Genomic DNA, 23,001 nt, shown 5'->3' with positions numbered 1-23,001 from the left:
CTCCTTCTTCTGTCAATAGCAGAGGCAAGTGATACTGCCGCCCCTTGGTGGGCTTCTTGCCGTGGGCTACGGCTGTTCCCTCCTTCTAAACACAGGGCTTGCATGGCAGCTAAATCCTGGCACCTGGGAACGAGCACTTGGCACAGAGGAAGCCTATTGTACTGTGCAGGGAAGAGCTCTGGACCCTTGAGCAGGACCCACTCCCACCCCTTCCTCAGGCCTGGAATGGAAAGGGCCATGGAAAAGCCACAAAGGGAGCAAAAGGGAATCAGTGCCACCAAACTGCCCCTGGCCTGGGCCCTTCCCGGGAGGCCTGATTAGATCCCAGACTCACCATTCTGTCACCCCCACCAGCCCCAGCTCACACCGAGTCATACTCCATTCTTGTCCTTTAAGATCTTTTAGAACTAGAAAGAAAGTGGGATTTCAGAAGCTGTGTTAATTAAAATCCTAGTTGATTTATCGCTTGGCGGGTAAGAGACATGAAATGACAAAGCTATTGATTTCTCGAGTATCTGCGTTATTGGGGCCTGTGAGAGTCTGTGTTTGTGGATATGAACTCATTTAGGTGTCTGTCTATATTATCTGTGTGCTCGTGTCTGGCATATCTGGCTCGGAGCTGCTGTGTCTCTACCTGTACGAATCATCTGATGATTGTGGGTGCTTACAAGCCTTGCATCAGATAAACTCAATGACTAAGAACAGCTGGGGTGGGCCGTGAGCGTGGGCTGCATTAAATGACTCAGTCCCAAAGTAAAGAGTACAGAAAGGGGACAGAGAATAAGTAACTTTGCAGTGAAACCTGACATAACCCCATCCTACTCAAGTGATCCGAAGGAACCTCATTGCTCATCAGCCTCTGTTGACAGCGTGGGCTTTGGATGGGACGTGATGAGCAGGACTTTCTTCTCCCAAACACCGAACTTTAGTCTAATCATGCGAAAGGCCTCAGGGATTGGCTAAGGGACATTCTACAGAATACCTAATCAATACTCCTCACAAGTGCCAGTGTCCTCACCAACAAGGTCACGCTGAGAAACTATCAGAGACAAAGGGAGACATGATGACTGACTACAGCAGGATCTCCTGGATGGAATCCTGAAACAGAAAAGAACCCTCATGGAAAACTAGTAAAAGCCAAATAAAGTCTGGAGTTTAGTTAATGCAACAGACTAATGATGGTTCCTCGGTTGTAACAAGTGTACCATGCTCACAGGGGACGCTAATGATCAAGGTAATTGGGTATGTGGGTGGCATACAGGGGCCATCTGTACTATCTTTGCAACTTTCTGTAAATCTAAAACTATTTTAAAGTTTGAATGTTTCTCTGAAGAAATGGGGTTCCGGGGAGAGAGGTAGAATCCAGCTGACAGAGCTGAGGGTTCCTTACTCCATTATCCGCAGGAAGAATTGCATTTCCATTGCCTCTTCCCCAAATAGGAGCCCAGGATGGAACTGGCTGTCTCTCCGGCTTTGTGTCATGAGCCTCATGAGAGGAAAACCTAGAGAATGTATCATCCTCCACTGAGCAATCCAAGCTCCAGTGGACATGTAGGAGGAACCTAGCTAAGGAGCCAGGAGTGGAAGCTTCCTCAAAGAACCTGGAAGTGGAAGGAAAGAGGGTACCTGGTTGGGCCAGAGGACGGAAGTTGTTCTCTCAGAGGAAAGGAATGTGGCAAGTCTAGTTGGCTTCATCTTCCAGTTGGTCCTATGATCTGCCCTGGAGCCCACCAATGGCTGGTTCCAGGCAGGCCTCCTGGACCTCCCAGGGAGGCCCCCTTGGGCAGAGTCAGGCCCTCAGACGCCTCTCTGATGATCCTGCTCCCTCCTTAGTTGCCTGAACAGGCTTTGAACCCAAGCTTCCTGGGGATGAAACAGCCCACTGTGTAAGGAAGCGTACGAAAAGCTACTATAGGCCCAGGCCAAGAAGGCTTGTACCTTAGCATGTGGGGACGCGAAGGGCTGGCTCTGCAACTTACAATCTGTGTGGCTGAAGGAAAGCTATTGCTGGTTTTTCCCCCTTTTTCTGAAATTTGTATTGAAATAACATATGCACATGAAGGTGAACAAATTATAATATCAAGCTGCAGTCTGATGAATTTTCATAAGGTCGACACACTCATGTGTCCAGGAACCAGTTTTGAAACATTGCCCGCATCCCGGTAGTCTCCCTGGCACCCCCTTTTGGTCACTCCCCAAGGAGGATATCCAGTATCCTGACTTTTTAACAACATACATTAGTCTCTCTAGTAAGTTTCTTAACCTCTCTGAGCCTCAATTTCTTTATCTGAAAATAAAGGTAGTAATTTCAGAGAGATGAAAGAATTACATTAAACGGTGAACGTGAAGGACTTAGGACATTGCATGGCCCAAAGAAATGCTCAAAAATGTTAGTTCTCTTTGCTGTGTGTCCCCCCCTGGAATGCTTCAGCACCTACAATAATTACCATCACAATGGCTAGAAGTTTCTGAGCACATGCCACATGTTGAGCCCTGTGCTAAGTGCTTTACACGAATTGTTTAATTTCCCCCTCAAGACAAGTGTCTGCATTAGTAGTATTATTATCCCCATTTTACAGATGAGGAAGCCAGGATGAGAGAGGTAATTCACCCAGGTAGAAGGTAGTAGCATTGACATTAAAACTTTGGTCTCTTTCACTCTTAACCTCTTAAGCTCTTTGCTTTACTGCTTCCCACTCTAATAACCTTTAAAAAAAAAAAACACACACACACATCAAGGAGCAGAGAGCAAGATGAGACAGCCTGACACAGGTAGACAGGAAGGACAATTTTCCCAAGCAAAGAGTTCTGGGGCTGCTTATGAGCAACAGGAGGAAGAAGGAAAGCTGGGAGCCCCTGGCTCTGCCTAAACCTCTGGGGTACAGGGCAGACCGGGAACCCAGCTCCAGAGATGCAGCTGCTGCTTCCAGGCCAAACCCATTCCCGGGCTGCCCAACCGCCAGAGCGGCCTTCCAGGGTGACAGCAGCAGAGGCGAGGACAGACAGGGGTGCCTTCGGGAAAGCAGAATCTGGTTTTCTTTAAGAATGAGCTTAAAATAACTTCCATTTCTAGAGATTGTTTGAAGAGATACCTCCTCTTTCCCCCCTAAGGAGCAAACAAGCATACTGAGAAGAATAAACTGGGTAGGTTAGGAAGCGCAGAGACCCCCGCCTCCTCTTAACCTCATCCAGTGACTAGGCCTCAGGCCCCATCAAGTAGGCGCAGCCCCCTTAGGTCCAGGACCAACTCCAGGAGGGCTGGGAGGACTTCAAGAGGTTCTGACCCATCAAAGCTGGAGGGGAAAAATGGGTTGGCTGCTCAAGGCATATATCTGTCTCCCACCCAGCCTGATTTTACCCAGTATGCTTTGCACCCAAGCTGCCCAAATTACAACTAAACCATTGAAATTACAATATAATTGTGTTTGGCATTTAGTATATGTGCTGCCGAAGCAAGCACTGTGTTTGGCATTTAAAAAAAATGGGGAATTGGATGAAAAGCAGTTCTGAAAGCAGAGGAAAAGGGAAAATAGACAAAACCCATCAGGAATAATAATTAATATTTATTGGACCTTTATAGTACCCCAAGGATTATATAATTATCACACATTATTTTATTCTCAGAATATCCAGATTAAATACACACTTTCCTTGTCTCCATTTCACAGATGAAAATACACAGGTACAGATGACTTATATGACTTAAGAGAGCCAGGACTCCCTGCAGGCAACCTGATTCCAAAGACTGTTTACCTACTGACCATACTCTACAGTTTCTCCACCTGTCTCTCTCTTCCACCAACTTCGAGATATCCTCAAAGAAAGGCATTGACCTCCCTCAGCATCACCAGCACTCAGCACAAGACCTGACACATGGTCGGGATCAGTAAATATTTAAGCGATCAAGTAAATCAGAAATTGCCTAGGAAGCATGGATAGTAAGCCCTGCCATGCCAGCTGGAAATATTTTCTGGGCTTGTAGGGGTGTTACAAGTTAAGCATGAGTGCTCTGGCCTGACACATGGGAAACCCTTGAACTCACGCAATCCTCTGTTCTGAATTACACTTCAGGAGATGTGGTTTCGATCTCTGGCCGGGGTGTCAGACAAAGTGTAGGTGAGTTCCCTCCAGCGTGGTTCAAGTTTAAGAGCTGGGTAAGTAACTCCATTCCACAAAAGACATCATAATAAAAACTTCTGTGTTAAATAGAAACACGTGACCAGGTATCCGTAGAATCAGAGAAACCTTTTGTACAAGTCATTCTACGAACATTCCTCGATTCACTAAGCCATAAAGCTTGAGCCCTTCGCAACCAATGTCCCAATTCTCAGAACTCCCAGGAAAATGGTAAAGTATGGATATGGACAGTCAAGCCCAGGGTTAGGTGGCGGGGGGGGGGGGGGGGGGTGGGGGGGTGGGGGGTGGGGGGATGGGTAGGGAGTGGCTAAAAGGAGATCTTAGCTCCTATGGGAAGTGCTGCCCCCACAGGACACCTGTAACAAACACAAAATATCTTCACTCAGTTCAATAAGGCTTAAAACATTGAAGCCATGCCTGTCAGACAACCCCTACTTGACCTGATTCACTGAAGCACTATTGATGTGGAGCACGCACACTCTGTGCTGGTCCCTGCCCTCAGGACACTCACCCCATCTAGGGGAGAGACAAACATAAGTAAATGTAACCCAACCTCTTTCTCATCCCAACACCATGTGCCATACACCTCAAGCATTTCCAGGAGTCCTCAGAGTTCATCTCATATGCAGCTGACCCTTGAACAATGCTGGTTTGGACTGCACGGGTCCACTTATAGGTGGATAGTGCAGTACTGTAGACATATTTTCTGTTCTTTATGATTTTCTCAGTAACGTTTTCTTTTCTCCAGTTTACTTGGTAAGAATACAGTATAGGACATACGTAACACAGAAATGATGTGTTAGTTGACTTTATGGTATCAGTCAGGCTTCCGATCAGTAGTAAGCTATTAGTAGTTAAGTTTTGGAGTCAAGGGCAACATGTGGATTTTCCACTGTGTTGGGGGGTGGGTGCCCCTAACCCCTGCATCATTCAAAGGTCAAGTGTAGATCCTCCCCCAAATCTGTCATCTTTAATTCCTTTAGCACCCTTACACTGGGATTACCCTGGCTGTCAGGACCTGCCAGGCCCACTGGCATGGTGACCCTTCCTTCTAGGGGCTCTCCTGCTGTCCGCCTCCACTAAATATCTCATGCTGATCACAGTCACCACTTCTTCTCTTGCTGCTGTGTCTTCTAGGCACCATGGTGCCACCATCAGAGCCGGGCACACCACTGGGTCTCCTAGGCATTATGTGGCTTTTGTGGGGTATCACTGTTCCCATCAGAGCGTGAACTTGGGAGCTGGATTGCCTAGATTAAATCCCACATCTGCCACTTGCCACCTGCATAACTTTGGGCAAGTTATTGAATCTCTCTGTGCTTCAGTTTCCTCGTTGGTAGAAAAGAAATGAAAATACTACCCAGTCCCCAGGTTTTTTGGGATGATTAAGTGAAGAGAATATATACATATACATACATATGCATCTATGCAAATATGTGTATCTACTTGCTTAGAATAATGCCTGACAGGAAGTATTATACATGTCAGTTGTTATTAGAGAAGTTTCAACTAAAGCAGCTGTATCATAAGAAATTTAATTACTTCGAAGTAGAGAAATAAGGAAAACTCTGGGAAAATGGCCATCCTGACAGCAGTTTTTAAATTGCTCTAAATTCCCAGATGAAAAACCAGCAGAACAACAAAGATAATAAAACCGAAACCTTATGGATAAAATTGACAACAAAACTAGATGATAAAATATCCCCACAAAACTCAAAATACAAGCAGGTGGGATTGACCACTTAAAGCTACAAGACCTGCTGGACATCATCTGTCCAAGAGGAAGGAGGAGGGAGCAATGGGATGGTGTCTGAGGAATATGAGGGAGGAGGACCCCCCCCATAGTCACTGGGTATTTATTGGAAATCACAGTATGACCATTCAATAGTCGCTGAAACTAGGAGGGGATGTGCCTCTCCATGATCAGGTGCGTGCAAGGCACCTACAAAGAATTCTAAAAACTAACCCAGCAGGAGTCCCTTCTCTAACAAACTGCCACGTGGAGAAGAAACTTCTGGAAGCACAATCAGAATTGAGCAGGACTGGGACCTCAGAGACAAAGGTGAGAGGTCCATGGATGGGGTGGAAGCAGAGCTGGAACTCTCAGAAAGCAGATCACATGACGTTGAACCTTACACAAAAATGAGGATGGAGCTGTATGAATTTAGAACTGCCTTCCTGAGCCCTGCTTCCACCTAAAAGTTCATGAAAACTAATTTCACGTAAAAATAAGCAACACAAAAATACAGAAGTCTCATTCCATGCATAATCATTTAAAAAAGAGAATAAATAACAAAATAGTATCCCTACAATGAGAAAATACCAGGAAAATGGTCTCACAAAACAGAAGGGAATGTAATATACTAGTTCAAAATGAACTTAAAATTTTTAAAAACGATGTAAGTTGTGAAAGAGAAGCACAAAACCTCAGAAAAGAGATATCTTAAGAAAAGAATTAGACATAAACAGGAAATGTCATCTTCGAAACAGATTAAACAAGAAGAAAATGTGGGATAATGCCTTAAGAAAATCAAATGCAAAAAAAAAGGTTTTAAATTTTTTTAAAAATGAAGAAAGATAAAAACAGGTTTGCAAGAAAGTGATGAAGTTTAAGGATGGGCAAAAAAGATCGAACATACATACAATAAGAGTTCCCAAGAGAGGTGCTGGGTGGCTCAGTCGGCTGGGCATCCAACTCCTGATTTCAGCTCAGGTCTTGATCTCAGGGTCATGAGTTCAAGCCCTGCCTTGGGCTCCATGCTGGGTGTGGAGCCTACTTGAAAAAAAAAGAGAAAGAGAGTTCCCTAGGGAGGAACCCAAAACACACAACAAAATGCATATGAAAAGCTATGAGCTGGGAAAATGTTCTTGGGAAAAAAATATATTGTTTCATAGTGTTACATATTCATATTGTTACATATTGAAAAGGCATACTCTGTACATGAAAACAAACGTACAAGACATATTCTAGTAAGATTACTAGACTTCTATTTATTTATTTTTTTAAATATGAAAGGCTTCACGAATTTGCATGTCATCTTTGTGCAGGGACCGTGCTAATCTTCTCTGTATCATTCCAATTTTAGTAGATGTGCTGCCAAAGCGCGCACAAGATTATTAGATTTTTATAAAGAAAGAAAGGAAATCCTTTGTGCATTTAGAAATAAGTGCATGTTACTTGTAAGGGATAAAAAAATGATGCTATCATCAGTTTGTTTTGTGAGAGCAACATTTCATACTAGAAAAAAAGTAGAGTAACTTATTTAATATACTCAGAGAAATAAAATGTGAGCCAAAAACCTTATATTCAGCCAAAATGACTTTCGAGTGTGAGGTTAGAAGGAAGCAACACCAGCGCCATGATGTTGGAGGACAGTCGTTGGAGATGGTCCTTGATCTTGGATCCTGGACGCTGATGCACACAGATGATGAATGAAAGGGACAAAGAGAACCCCCGATTTTTCACTTGAGCACAAGACCAATGGGAGAAACCTGTTCAGAAGACGGCTCAGTCTGAGGCATATTGAGCACAGTGGGCCCATTTATTCCTTGGGGTCCAGTCCCTCTCTCTGGACTGTCCTCACATAGCACCTCATTTCAGAACCACCCAGGGCTCCCAGCATCCACGTGGGGCATGTGGCCCACACACTCCCACAAATCCCACCCTGAACGCTCAGTGCACATTTCCTGGGTGCTCACTTATGTGCGGGAACGGGTCTAGCTGCTTAGGACACACTGGTGAGCAAAACAAACATATCTCTGCCTCTCCCCCAGAGCAGGGGGCAATAAATATAATAATAATAATGAATGAAAAAGGACAGAATATGTAAAAAGCAGATCATTTCTCTCCGAGTTAGAATAAGTATGGATGAGATTGCTCCTGCAGGAGGCAGGGAGGGAACTGCCATTTGAAATGAATGAATGGCCGGGCTCGCGGAAGAAGTAAGGCCTGGACGAAAACTTCCAGGTGGTGGGAGAGTCAACCATGTTGGCGTATGGGTACAGAGTCATGCAGGCAGAGGGACCAGAACGTGCAAAGGCCCACCTTGGGAGTATGCCTGATTTGTTTGAGAAAGGGTGGGAGATCAACGTGGCTGGAGCAAGGGAATTGAGTAGGACATGAGCTCAGCTCTAGGTTAGATCACGCGGGGGCTTGGGAGCCACTGTGGGCCCTCCAGGCTTCACCTGCGTCAAGAGAAGCATTCCTCCCAAGCATGGAAGGAATCTTGTCACCAGATATCAGCTGGGTCCACCTAGCCCCTATACCTCTCTACGGCCCAACCTGGAAGGCTCTCTCTCACTAAGGGCTTTGTAAAAACAACACACAGATTCATATACAGTGACTTAACTTCACTATGCAGTGAATTGTAAACTGTTTACTAAACAGTTAATTTAAGTACAATTATTTATGCAACAAGCTATAAATAATTTACAGTGTGGTTACGATATTAACTTCCAACCCCTCCTCACTAAGGTCCTGGTGAGGCCCCAGCCACTTGGGGCTAGAGGAAATGTTGCTTCTCTGATCTTGTTTGAATCTTCCCGTGTTTACATTGCCCTGCTTCTGATCCACCCAGAAGCCCACGCTGAGCTGCACTGGCCCTGGCCTTTCTGTGCCCTGGGACTTTGCAACACTCCAGCCCAAACTGCTCCAAATTCACACGGCCCATGTCGAGCCTTCATGACATGCAGTGTTGGGCAGCTCACAGAAGTTCTGTTCCTAACTTGTAACTGACCCATGTGGGCAATCCCAGAACCAGGAAGGAGGCTTTCTCTCCTACAGCGGACTGTGCAAAATGGTTCTTGTACCCACCTATTATGCTGGGGTTGGTCTCTTTCCCTGTGTGATCTCTGTGTCCTCGGCCATCTCTGGGGCACAACCTCTGCTCCATGCTGTCGCACTGGGAAGAGTTTTCAGACTGTTTTCCAGAAGCCCCCACTTTCATAATTTACCCTACCCACTTGGATATATGCGTCCCACAGCATTCTCTGTTCATTAAAGTGTCCAGTATAACGTGGTGGGAGAGAGCTAATCCTCTGTCGGACCACTCTAAAAAATCAATTTAAAAGAACCTAGCATCGTTCCAAGCATGCTATAAAGGAAATGCTGAGTACCTTGCACAAGCCAAGCACATATCAAGTGCTTGCACATACGATCCCCATTTGGATTCACAGAAATGCTATTTATTATCCCCATTTTACAGAGGAGGGCAAACCAAGGCTCAGAGAGGTCAATGGCAGAGCCTAGACATCCCTCCAGTTCTGCTAACTCCGAAGCCCATATTCTCACCACCCCCTGGTCTGTCCAGGACCCCAGTGGAGTGTGTTGTTGTTTCAGAAAGCCAAGGAACAAGAATTTGGCTCCAGGTAACTGTTTCCAATCCAATAAACCAATATGTTCATTTGACAGCTGCCCACTCTCCGATGACTCAGAGCCCATCTTGTTAGCTCTGTCAAACTCAGGCATTTTAGATGTGCCCTGGGGAGAGGGGGATGCTGATTAACATTCCCTGGCCTTTCATTAACTAAGGAATGACTCATTCTTAACCTCTTAAAAGGCTCCATGCACGTCTCTCCGCACTACCAGCCTACGTAGGAGAGCCAGGATGACGGTAATGACAGCAAAAACACCTGATGACACACCATCCCCTGGGCCCCCTTCCCACCTCTGCCTCTTCATAGCTGCAGGCTCGTGCGCACGACACTCGCCTCCCCAGAGTCACATCCCTGACATGCCTTCCCCCTCACTCCCAACTTCTGTCCCAGCCACATGGAGCTCTTTCAGTCCCTCTGCCGTCACTTCCGACCCTTCCAGCCTTTGCACAGGCTGCCCCCCCTCCCCATCTCCTCTCCATCCTGCCGATGCCCATACACCCCTGAAATCTTGTCTGAACGTCTCTGTTGAAATAGGGTGCTCCGACTCCGAGGGGAGCTTATGTCCCAGGTGTCCCACGAGTCTGTAGGACCCCGTCTTTCCCCCACTGGGACGCCAGCCTCGATTGTTTCACTACTGGATTGATATCTGCTTCGTCCACTGGACCCAAGGGCAGGGCTCACGTCTTTCACGAGCTCCCAACATGGCACCCAGCCCAGGATCTGGTGCGCTGAGGAGGTTTGGTGTCTATGGGACTGAGCTAGGAATCAAATGGGAATAATATTAACCAGCACTGTAATGCAGCCTCGGTGGCTCAGGGTGAGGGGCAAGATGAAACCCCAAATCATCACTGCCAACCTATAGAGTTTGGGCTTCATGCCAGTCCTCACGCAGATGGCTCATGGATATTACCTTATCTGTGTCTCAGAATGACCCTACAAGGAGGGCAATCCCACTGCCTCGAGCTTACAGTTAAAGAAACTGAAGCTTGGAGAGGGAAAGTGAACTATCTGACATCCCCCAGCTCATAAGGGGCAGAGTTTGACTCTGAACTCAGACCATCACACTCCAGACCCCACATGCTTAAGTGCTGCTTCTGGCCCTGCCCTGTCCAAATGGCACGTTTAGCACTGTCAGGTAAAAATTACAAATGCATTCTCACACACACAGGGTCAGCATTAGGCTGCCCTCCACCTTCAGGGCTCTCCCACAGGACCTGATGGATAGACTGAAAATGCTTTGTCTTTCCCATTCTGTTCTCCTTCCTTTAAGGAGAGTCTTTTCATTTGCCGAAGTGGAACATTTAGGAGAATTCACATATTGAATGTGTCCGTTGCCATCCTGGTACCTTTGGATAGTTCTGGAAAATGCAGTTGTCAGTAGATAAATCACCACTAGTGGGTTTTCAAGACCTGGTATACACTGTGGCCAAGACTCCATAGAAGCAAAAGCCTCCTATCCCCAATTCCTAGGACCCCTTTCTTCTACCACACCCAAGCCTCAGGCTCTGGTCCAAGGTTCTCTATCCCCCAGTTGTGGGCAGACTCTGAGGACGAAAGATTCTTCACCTTGGGGCTCCACATGCGGAACTGCCCTCCAAAAGGGCCCCTACGAGCAGAGGCCAGAAGTTAACTGTCCCATCAGGTCCCACAACCAGTGTGTGCTGGGGCCAGGCCTGAGGCCCTGATTTTCCAGAGCTTTCTGTGTACCTGCTCACCAGCCTGTCCTAGGAGCTGAGGACAAAACCAACCAGGAGAAAATTCCAGAAAGCACAGAGCTCAGCTAAGACCCCAAACAGGCAAGAAAGTACCAGGAATCCACTCCAGTGGTAATTCCAACAGCAGCTAACATGCAACGAGCAGGGCAGTGTTGTAAGCCCTCTCTATGTATTATCTCTTTTAATCCACCCTCTCCCCACCCCTGCAATCTGAAAGGAAAACTACTATTGTCCCCATTTATAGATGAGGAGACTTCTGTCAGAAGAGGCCACATGGTGAGTTAAGTGGTAGAGCCATTACTCAGACCCAGTCTGTGTCTCCGCTCCTATCAACTAAACATCAGACTGCTATCATGAAGCCATCAAGAAGCTGTGAGCAGGATGGCTGAGGGCCACAGGAGACAGAGGGCCTGACTTGGCCTGGGAATATGTATACAAAGGAAGTGACATTTGCCCTGGTTCTTAGAGAAGAGGAGCTGCCAGGATGGTGAGGGCAAAAAGACCTCTGCACAAACATGGAAAAGCCTAGAGGCCTAAAAATAGAAATACACCAAGGATTCTCACCGGACTCAAGCAAGGGGATTGGGGGGCTCCGCATGAGTGGCTGGGGAAGGACCTAAAGGGAGAGATAGAGGCCAGGTGATCAAAGACCCTGACTTGATTAGTAATTTGGGCTTAATCTTAAAGATAATTTGGAGCCACAAAAATGCTGTAGAGCAGGGCAATGCTATCATTGTGCAGAGAGTTAGTAGAAACTGGATCAAAGCAAGGTTAAGCACAAGAGGCTGACCTACCGGGAGCTGGTGGGCATAAAGCAGAGAGAGGATGGAAGCCTGAACTTGGCAGTGAGTGACATGGGAGAGGAAGTGACTGGTCTGGGAGGGAGAGGAAAGGATGTGAGGGTGAAGGAGGGAAAGGGACAGGCCTGGCTCCTGGGTGTCTAGCCTGGGTGAGATAGAAAACACACACAGGGAAGAGCTAGTTCTCATTTTGCTTGTTCTAGGGCGAGGCATGATAACAAGTGGGGTACACAAGGCCCCAGCAGATGGGGGGCCCAGACCTAGACAGAGGTCTATCAAGGACACCCCAAGCTTTTTCAGGGAAGAGACTAGGCCCAGTGAACCCGGCATGGCCCCGCCACAAGTCAGTCCCCTCCCAGCCACGGCCACCGTGCCGCCACATAATAAGCTGCTTTTCTCAAATTTTGGAGTCTAGGGACCGCGACTCATTAAGGTTTGGACTGCATTAGTGCTCAGCATCCCATAATTGCATAGCTCGCCTGACTCTCTGTCATTAGCTCTCCACTCTCTGGGCTCCACCTCTCCTATTGGATTTGCTGACTGACCCCAACACAGAAAGTCTGGCTACACGGGGCAGCTCTCGCCGTGCAGTGGGGACTGCCTGCTGGCCCTGAACCTCACAGCTCCCCGTGATTTGACCATCCTCAGCCATAAACTTTGAGCTGCCATTTCCCTACACATGACCTCTTTCCTTTGCACGTCCAAACGATTGATCTGATTACTCACAGAAGAAGGGAATTGAAAATTGATGTCAAAGCAGATGGGCTGGCAGCAAGTCACATTCCCTTCATGGTGGAAAACCACCACAGTCAGGATAGGGTAGGGTTTCTGGCCAAGGATCCTGAGGAGCCAGGCCAGGGCCCAGGACTGGGGTTGGATTTTCTCAGTCTCTGGCACGAACTGTCTGAGCCTGACACTGTCAAGATTATCCCCACCCCTGGAGAGCAGGGAAGCCATCAGCAGACAGTGAATGGGACTCCCAGGAGCCTGCCCAGTTCTCACCAGAGAGCCCCGGAGACAAGCAGATGCCTGCTCCCTGAGTAACCTCCTTGTTCTCTGATGGCAGCTTTCCTGGACATCTGGAAGAATGTGACCAAAGTCTAAAATCTGGGTTTTCTGTAGTCTGGCAGATTACAAACACAAAGCCAGATGTAACCACAATCATCTCAATATACCAGGGTACTGGTAGGATGATTTTTTTTTAAGCTGGAATTATCCAGGGTGGAGTTGGAATAGGGGAAGAGAAAAGTGTAGTCTCGTACCAAGAAATTACAGTATGAAACAATGGGGTCCCTAACCTGTTTCTAAAGTCAGGGGGAATTAAGTACCCATCCAGCAAGCAGGGAGGCTTATCAACAATAGAGCGCCTTCTGTATACCAAGTGCTCTTTCCTTCAGCCCCTAACAGCACACTGACGTTGGAGATCACCATCCCCATTTTATGGGTGTAGAAAGGGGCTCAGAAGCATGACATGACTTGTATAAGACCTCACTGCTAATAGTGGTAATAAAGCTGAATGGATCAAGTGTTTATCACATTCTGGGCTCTGTGCTAAGGGCTTAATTCAATCTTAATTGTTCACTTAACCTTCAAAATAATCCCATGAGGTCCACATAACCGAGATTCGGTAGGTTAAGTGACTTGGCCAAGGTTACACAGTGGATAAGTAGAAATACATAGAAATAAGGATGCAGGCCCTCTGAGGCCAGAGCCTTGCTATGATGTGGCTGCTCTGGGAAGTCTTCAGCAACTGAGCTGATATTCACACCCTCAGACGCACAGCCAGAACCCTCTCTACTATGGTAGAATGCCCTTCCATGACATAGCAACACCTTTTTAAAACTTACCATCATCAAAGACTATGGCGTGTCCAGTCATTTTTCAAACCCTTACCCCATTTCTTTCCGGGAAAGAATTGTATGTGTGTTGTTTGAATTCAGGACTGAGCTGTGGCCTACTGGCCCCATCCTCACATACCTCTGTTTGTACCAGAAGCACTATCAGAGGAGGGAAGCCAGGGAGACCATGCAAACAGAGGGGGAAGTGACCCACTCGGGACTTCGGCTGCAAAGGGGTCCCCTCCTATCCCTCCTTGTCCTGCCTCTGCTTCTGTCTCTTGGATTGTCCCCTTCAGTCATCAAAGCCCATCACTGGGGAAAGGTCACTGTTCCTGACCCTTCAGATGCCAAAGGGAACAATTCTTCCCAGCTCAGCAAACCCACACCCTGACCCCCAACTGCTCATACCAGAGTCCTCTTCCTCAGCTACTTCAGCTGGCCTGGCATCCAGTGCTCCCCCAAAACACTGGGGGTCAACAGTTTATGGAAATCTATGCCGACACCCTCATTGATTCATTTTAATCTCTATTCACTTAGAATGGAACTTTATTCCTTCGAAGTCCGAAATTTGGATTCCTCTGCCCTACCCTATTCTACCCATTGTGCGGAGTGTTTTCTGTAAAAACAAAACAACAACAACAACAACAAAAACCACTCCACTATGCCAACAACACTTGGTAATGGCCTCCAAACTTTACCGAGCATCCCATTGTGCCAACACTAGGCTAGAGTGCTGCAATTTAAGAGGGAGGCAGTGGGAGGAGGATCTCCGGGAGTGCAGGACCTTGCACAGTGACATATTCCCTCCACCCAGCATGGCACCTGGCACATCACAGGCATTGACAAGTGGAAGAAGGGATGTTTAGTCCAAGCTATGATATCAGATAAAGCTACCAGGCCAACACTGGAAGAGGGCTGTTGAGTTCTTCAGGAGAGGAACCAGAGTTGGAAGATGATGGGGAGTCTGATGGGAGAAATAGCCTATACAAAGGAATGACGGCATGGAACCACATACTGGACACATGGCAAGTCCTAAGAACAACCAGAGGCATAGAGGTGGAGTCAAAAGCAAGGATGTCAAATTACAAAGCACGTTTGAGTGCTAGGGGTCATGGATTTATCCGTCTTCTATACCACCAAAGCAGGGCTCCCTATTCCCCTACAGAACATTTCTCATGGTTACACCAAGGGACTGCCATAAAATCTGAACAAGGCATACCCTTGGACGCTGGAAGGGGCTCCCATGCTAGTAGGTCTTACAGTTTCCATCCCAGCTTCAAGGCAAACACTAGACCTCTTTGTGCATGTCACAGGAAGGAATGAGAAGACCTTGTTTTGGTCAGTGGGATTACTTTCCCAGCCCTAGGCACTAAAGTGTGATATTTTTATCCAGAAAAGGGGACAGACTATCCAAAACTCATTCACAAACTCCTAGCATGTTAGAACTAGAAGGGTCCCTGGGGAAGCTTTAGCCTACTTCCTTGTCTTCAGAAGAAGAAACTCAAGCTCAGAGAGGAAGAAGAACTGTCCAGTGACACACAGCAGGTTAGTGCAGGCCAGGGCTGGGAAGAGAGGAGGGAGGGGAGGAAGGAAGGAGAGGAGGAAGGGAGGGAGGGAAGGAGGAAGGGAAGCCTCTAGTTTCTAGTCCATACTCCCCACTGCACTGTGTTTTCCTGCAAGAGATTTAATGATGAAATTGCAGACTTTTTTTCCAGTAAACATAAAACCAAAGACTAAAAATATTTCTGAATTACTTTTCTTTAGAAGAAAAAAAATGTCTCTCCAGCTCTCTGACTCCATCAGCCAATTAAATCTTTGGCTTCCACTCAGAAAGAGGATTTAAATTAATCAAGATAAAACTAGCTTACTCTTTCCTTCCAAGCAGCAACTTTCTACCAAGAAGAATGAGAGTAGTTTGCTGGAGACAGGAGTGTGTTGGGGAAAGGAACAAAATCCAAGCCATTTAATTTAACTTCTCACACTCACCTGAGACTCCTCAGCCATTTGTCCTTCATTCATCAAATATCTATTAAATATTTATTCATTCAACAACCACTTATTGAGCTCCTCCTGTGTGCATTCTAATTACGGGAGCATAGCTATGAATCAGAATGTAATTCGGCCCTCAAGACATGGACATTTGTCATTGAGTAGGGTGATGACATTTACATAAATCATCACCCTACAACCCAGGGCCTGGCCCAAAGGAAATTCTTAGCCCAAAGTAAATCTCATTTGAATGAATGAGTGAATGAATGAAATCAGGGTCTACTACAGATCACTGCCACATGAGAATTCCACCAGGACTAGGACACAGCACTTCCAGAAACAGCTTAAGAAACAGCTCAGAAAAGGCAGGACTTAACAAATGGGCAGGTGGGGGTCTGAAGAGTATTTTGAGAGCTCCATTCACTTCTCCGAGCCTCAGTTTCCCCACCATCATGATGGGATCTGAGGAAATTTCCAGCACTAACATTTGATTATTCTCTGAGCCCAGTTCCCGGCACTTTATGGGAGTTTAAACCCAATCTCTCTTCCTAAAAATAACTATTGAATCATTGTCCCTCTGCCTTCTCAAGGTCATGCCTGTGTTTCTGTGGATTTCTCTTGGGAGATGAGAGAAGTGAGGGAATTCGATTCTAACTTTGATTGGCCTTCCTTTCTGTTTAAACAAGAGAAGAAAATATCCAATTATCCCATTGACAATTACAGTCTGCACATTTCACCGCAGGCATAGAAAACAGGCCAGCAACAGAAAACCAGCCACAGCCCAGGGGTGCACACATGCAAGCCATTATCTATTCGGAGACAGGCAGGCCTGCGGTGGCCCCCAGTGGCTCAGAAGCTGGACGGCTCCTTGCCAACAGGCCAGGCCATCTGGGAGGCTGTGTGCCATTAGGGGCAGCAGCCCCCATCCCATCTTCTCAGACTCCAGGCTGAACAGAAAGCAGTTGAGAAAGTGAGTCACTGACAGTGAGTGATCCCAAACCAAAGACCCCGGCTGTATCCTTGTATACATGCAGGCCTGATCAGGTCAAGAGCTAAATCAGTGAGTTCCACGAGGGAAGGGACCATGTCCAATTCTGTCACCAACATGTCCTTAAGCACACAAGCATCATACAAGGCCCATGATCTGCATTCAAGATGAACATGTAGTAAAATTTGTAGAAGGCTAATGAGTACGACCATCTGAAATAATGTGTGAGTGGTTTGTTTGTGTGATGCCCCCAAGAAGACTGTGGGAAAGAGACTGGTTAGGGTACTGGCTAGCACTCAGGCTCAAGCATCATCTGGAAACATCTGTCTAAGCTCTGCTTCTTATAAGCTCTGACCTTGGGCAAGCCTCCGTTTCCTCATGGGGCACATGTATGTGCTGCTTGGATTCCCCTTTAAAGAAGGACTTGTTGCCTCCAGCTGCTGGGAGTATCATTAACTAACAGCCTCCAGCCATCAGGCCCTTGGACTGTCTCAAAGCCACCTCACCTAAGGTCATGCCTTGTCCACCGCTGCCCACTTGAAACACATATCAAGTGGGGCATGAATGAAGGCTGTGGTCACCCTGGCCAATGCACAAAACTCTGATTCCAAAGCTCCTTGTGAAGGTAGCTGAAATCATTCAGCCCATCTTCTCCCTCCCCTGGTCCTGCTTCTGTCCTCTTCTTTCCCCAGGGCTTGGACACAAAGGCACTCCCTATTAACCACCCTGAACTCTCAACTCCATCCCAAAGGCTGCTTCCCGGAGAACCCAACATGTCCCATCATTCACAAAATAGAGATAATAACCATCTCACAGTTGTGCTATCTGACAGGCAGGTTTGGGGGGGGAGCCAAGGTCACACGGCTGGCAGGGAGGAGCATTGAGACTTGAGTCCAAGTCTGATTCCAAGGCCTGTATGCTTTCAACCCCTTAGGCCCACATGAATGTTTCCAACAGGAGGGTTTTGTTCTTTGGCTTGTTCATTATTTTTAAATCTGAAAGCTTTCCAAGAGCTTCAGATGAAGTTGAAGTTGAGAACCCTCACCCTCCCTCTCCTATTGCCCACACCAATTCAGCATGAGATCCCAGCCCCTGACGTGGCACGCTGGGGTGCCCTGCCCTCTATCATCTCCCCGGAGTCCATGCCTAGATAGGTCTTTTTTTGTGCTATTTATTCCTAAGGGTCTCAAATACCAAAGGCCTACCACATAGGAGTCACCCAAGCTGCTGGCTGATCCCACACAACTCGACAATATTGATTTATTTTGCATATTGAAGTGAACAATGGCACTTTAGAGTGAAATTCAGTTTCAGCAGAACACAGCAGAGAGAAGTCAATTATCCAGCATTAATTATGTATGTGGGGACAATAACTGTGGTGATATTCCTCACTCTCGAAGCCTCTAGAGCTTGGAACAAGAGGAAAGAAGAGGTAGCTGCTATTATCTGTCCACAGTGCAGACTGGGTTGGGTAAATTAACCCTCCTGACATCCTGTGAATACACATAAGCCTTCTTTGGGAACATGGTCCATGCACCTGCCCCCAAAACACATGAAATTAATAGGCTGCTAGGCCCAGGGATCACATTCCCCCAATATTCTGGCCAGGCCAGGCTCTGAATATACTAAAGGAACTAGCACCTTCTCTCTGCCCCTCCCCCACCCTGCCCCATCAGAACTTTAGGGCTGAAGACTTTCTAAGCAAACCTCTTCTCAGGTTGCAGCTTTGTGGCCAGCCAGAACTCTCAGGGTCACGTTAGTCCAGGACCTTCCTCCCAAGGTGCGTGTGTGTGCAATATCAACCAGAAACCCTAGCCTGCCTCCAAAAGAAGAGAAATCCAATTTCTAAATCATTGTCATGTAATTTAAATTTCTGTATTCTTAAAATTTCTGAGGAGATTGGAAGTGAGGGGGGATGGGGGGAGAGGTTCCCCAAGGCAGAAAAGGTGCCAGGGTCTCATCTACCTTTGCCCCAATTTGCTACCACAGGGATCCAGTCCTCATCTGGAAAGCTTAACACTGATGGGGCTGTTCCCATGTTTAGGCAGGTGCTTTATACACATTATCTTAAATTCTCTTTACAACTCAGTGATGTAAGTGTAAATATCCTCTTTTTATACATGAAGAAACTGAAGCCCCAGGTCACATCTAACATGCAACAGAACCAAGAACTAAGTTGAGACTGTCCTGGTCCTTAACCATTGTCTTAACCTGCCCTGTGAGAGCAGCTTCCCCTACCCCAGCACAGGGACTGGTGGACCATCCCAGGACCCACAAGGCTCAGAGGAAGGGTCCTAAAGCCCTATTGTGTTGGGTGAAGTCGTCAAAAGAACATGGTGCCAGTTGACCCCTGCGCAGGACCCTGGCCATCAGAGGCTCCCCCCACCCATCCCATCCTTGGAATGTGCATTCCATTTGCCTTCCCCACTCCCAGAGGCTGCCCCAGGGATACAATCTTGAGATAGCGATGAGATGCTGAGACCATCTGGATGGTATACGCAACTGAACCCACTTAAGGCCTCCGTATAAACTTTTAAGATTTGGTGGCAGGTGCGGAATCCATGTCTTGCTACCACTGAAGACAAGCTCCATATGTAAGTTCCCTTGCCTGCTAAACCTGCTGCCCACCAGTCTGGAGTGGTCTCTCTCTGTCTTTGGTCTCTTCCTGCCATCTGCTTACAGAGGCTGGTTTCAGATTGCACCTGGGAAGTCCCCAGGTGCTTCTGAACCAAAACACTGCCCATCTGGTACGTAGGTACCAACTTACTGCCTGGTCTGCATGGGAGCCAGGAAGACTACGATTCCACTTCATCTAAAACAGTTCCACTTCCTCCTGGTTTAAAATACTGGGAGTGTCTGTGGGTGATTCTTACTTTCTCAGTGAGATCACTGTCCAAGAGGGGTCCAGGAATGGATTTCTAGAAGACTGCCATGAGAGCCACAGTGGACCTCCAGAGTCAGCAGGCACTCAATAAACAAGAGCACCCCCTATGTAGCGTTCCCTGCACTACAGACACTTTGTACCCACTAAATCCTTCCGTTCACACATGAACCCTATGAAGTAGATACTCTTTTCATCCCCATTTCATACATGAGAGAACCGGAACCGAGGGGCTGATGGAGTGTGAGAACTTGCACAAGGCCACACAGTCATAAGAGGTAGACCCTGCCTTTGAAACCAGGCTGCCATGAGTTCAAAGCTGAATGGCCTCTGCCCACCCCGTGAAAGGCCGTTAGCTCTTCCAACACACATGGATCCCAACGGGTCTGCCTCTCACAATCTCTGAGCTCGGCCTAAGGCATATCGTGTGGAAAGATATCTGGGCCCCCATAGGATCTCTTATTCTCAGCATCAGGCTGCACAGAAAATTCCCAGCTATGTCTCTAACAGGGTTTTCTATTCTAAATGGCACACACAAGCTATATGTCATACCCATAAGCCTTGCTGTCATGATGACTTTGGGGGAGCAGACAGATGACCTCATAAAGGTTAACCCAGTACCAGTAGACTTTCAGCAAATAGTCAACATTTTTTTCTGATTTTAAAAGCAACACACACTTAGAAATATACTCAAAACCCAAGCAATGTAGAAATGAATGATGATAACTCAGGTGGGATGTGGTTAAGGACAGAATAGAGTTCAGATATCCATGATGCCTGTGATAGGCAAAACAAAACCTACAAAACCAAACCAAACAACACAACAGTGACTTAACAGTCTTACAAGGGCTACTTGGATTCTGTTACCTCAAAATGGCCCCATCAAAATGTCTCAGAAAAAAAAAAAGAAAAGAAAAGCAAGATGGAAGCCTTGAACACTCAGTTGCACAGGTCCTCCGTGATCAAACCTGCACGAGAGAGGAAAGAGCCTGGTCTTCCCACAACTGAAGCATTTCCAAAGTCACAAATCTTTCAGGGCCAAAATCAGGACAGTCCTGGGGCAACTGGGACAGCTGGTCACCACAGATTCATTGTTCTCGTACTTTCCCCTTTGGTTCTGGTTCTGACTTTGAGGACCAGCCAGGTCCCCAGGTCTTTCAGCGTGCGAAGTCACCTCTGGTGCCCCTGTCTCTCCTTCCCACCTCATCATCTGGGCTTCAGCTTCTGCTCAGTGGATTCCTCCTCCCCCTCCCCATCTCTCACCCCCAACCCAACTCAGGACAATAAATATCCCCAAGGATAAGCTCTGTGCTCTGTTCCTTCCCTGGTGCCCTGGGAGAAGGAGAGGACACTTAAGGGTAGGCTGTCACTTTCAAGAGACTCTGAGAGAGGCTTCCATAACCCCGAGGGCCCCCAAGGACTCCAGCCTCCTGGCCCAGGTGGGATCGGGAGCCTCCTCTGGGATCCCCTATCTTAGCAGAACATCCCATTCAATCATTTGTTTCACTGTCTGCCTGCATCACAGACTCCAGCTCCTTGAGGGACTGGATATGCCTGATTCCTCCATGTCTTGGGGTCCAGTTCTATCAGGCTCTGCTGAGTCAACATGGCATACCCAATACCCAATACCTTGCCTTAATCTTCCTGTCCGGGACAGTGCACAGAGAGATGGGACTACCTGAAACTTCAAGATCCTGGAGCTGGGCCTCAGCCAGAGGCCTGGCCCTAAGAGATGGGACTTACCGCTGACCGGGAAGAGGGATGGAGTCCAGATGCCGGCCTCCAGGCAATGCCATCATGTTGATCCCAATTTGTAGCAAAGCCTTCCCACAGCGGTCGTGACCCTGGAAAAAGGGAGAGCAGGCCAAGGTCAAGGGATGCCTGAGAGAGGAGGTGCAATGATTTTCTCTCCCAGTTCCTAGCTACAAGGAGCCAAGGTAGGTGTGGAGGGAAGGCCCCCTCACCCTCTTCTTTTTGAACCAGTTTAGACTCCACTATCTTCACACAAGTAGTGCAGGACTTAGTCCTACGTCCCAAGCTCACTAGGAATACCTACAATCTTTTATCTCCCATTATTAAATGTTTGCCTGACCCATCTCGCTTTGTTCCAAACATTGGGACACATAGACCAGCAAATATTACATGATACATACTTATACTTAAAAAGTATCTATGGTTTATCTGGAATTCACATTTATGGGCATTGTGTATTATTTGCTAAATCTGGAAACTCTACACACTAATTCTCCATAACCATCAGAGCACTGGGTTATTCACTTCGATTATGCCCAGGAAATGTGACTCTGTAATGAGCATGGTGGTTGCTTCCCCAAACCCATTCCACATCAGATGATATAATTTCACCCAAACTGCTACTAACTGGTTCAGGAATAGGCATGGGACTCAATTCAGACCAATGAGCCATGACAGAATTGCTTCCAGAAAAAGTTTTCTTTCTCCTAACTGCAAACCACAAGGAGACTGTATCTGTCCCGCTGGGACAGGACGTCACTTCATTGCTGCTGGAGACCATCTTACAATCAAGGGAGGACCCAGCTGGGAGAATAAAGTTGGCACACAGAGAATAATAAATCTGGGTCCTTGATCCCTGAGCCACTGAATCAATCAGTGATCCCTGGAGTCTGGCCCGCCCCTAGGCCTATTATGTAAGATAATAAAGTTCTTGTTGTTTAAGTGAAGATTGTGCTGGTAGATAGCCAAAAGCAGCCTAAATAATGGTAAACCAGGTTCTAGAAGCCTCCAATCCCAGCACTGAGGACCTACCTGGTTTGCCTGTGTCTCACAGATTGGACCAAGACAAGAGTGTCCTTCCACCTGTTGGACTCCTGTCACCTGTCCTTTCCTTGTTCCTCCCTCTCTGCCACCTCCTTCTCCAAGCCAGGGAGGAAGCCCTCCCTGAGGAAAAAGGAGATTCTGTCGCTTTTGCCTGGGTAGAGCAACCCAGGAGAGGACTGGCCATCATCTGGCATGCCCTGAGCTGAAGAACAGCAGATTTCAAGACTTTCTGAGAAAACACAAGTATGAATTTGTGGGAAGAGAATAGCTAGGAAGGATAAAATGAATCCAGAAAAAGTAAACTCTTACTCCATGATTACAAATGACCCTTATGAGAAAAGAACAGAGGAGGACTTTAATTAACAGTGATATCGCTGGACATAATGTACCCTTTATGACGCGTGGAATAAAGAAAACAGTCGATCCGGAAAGTATGGGAGCCAGGAGCTCAGAATAAACTGGGGCATTATGTAATTGCGGA

The 23,001-nt window shown here is 47.1% G+C and overlaps 1 protein-coding gene and 1 non-coding gene across 2 annotated transcripts in view; both read right to left on the bottom strand.

Annotated features, from left to right (window-relative positions):
* INSC (INSC spindle orientation adaptor protein) overlaps window positions 1–23,001 on the bottom strand; it is a 120,568-nt gene that overhangs the window by 65,958 nt on the left and 31,609 nt on the right. Inside the window, exon 4 of the mRNA XM_032881247.1 lies at window positions 21,468–21,568. Within this exon, the coding sequence (XP_032737138.1) occupies window positions 21,468–21,568 (101 nt within the window). The remainder of the gene's footprint in view (window positions 1–21,467; window positions 21,569–23,001) is intronic.
* Window positions 7,141–7,243, bottom strand: LOC116881461. The gene has a single exon (XR_004385412.1). It is a non-coding gene; the product is annotated as a U6 spliceosomal RNA (small nuclear RNA).

This window comes from Lontra canadensis, unplaced genomic scaffold, assembly GCF_010015895.1.
Source record: "Lontra canadensis isolate GAN:19392208 unplaced genomic scaffold, GSC_riverotter_1.0 scaffold74, whole genome shotgun sequence".
Classification (NCBI taxonomy): domain Eukaryota; kingdom Metazoa; phylum Chordata; class Mammalia; order Carnivora; family Mustelidae; genus Lontra; species Lontra canadensis.
The sequence above is the reverse complement of the archived record's forward strand: the minus strand, read 5'-3'. Positions and strand labels throughout refer to the sequence as shown.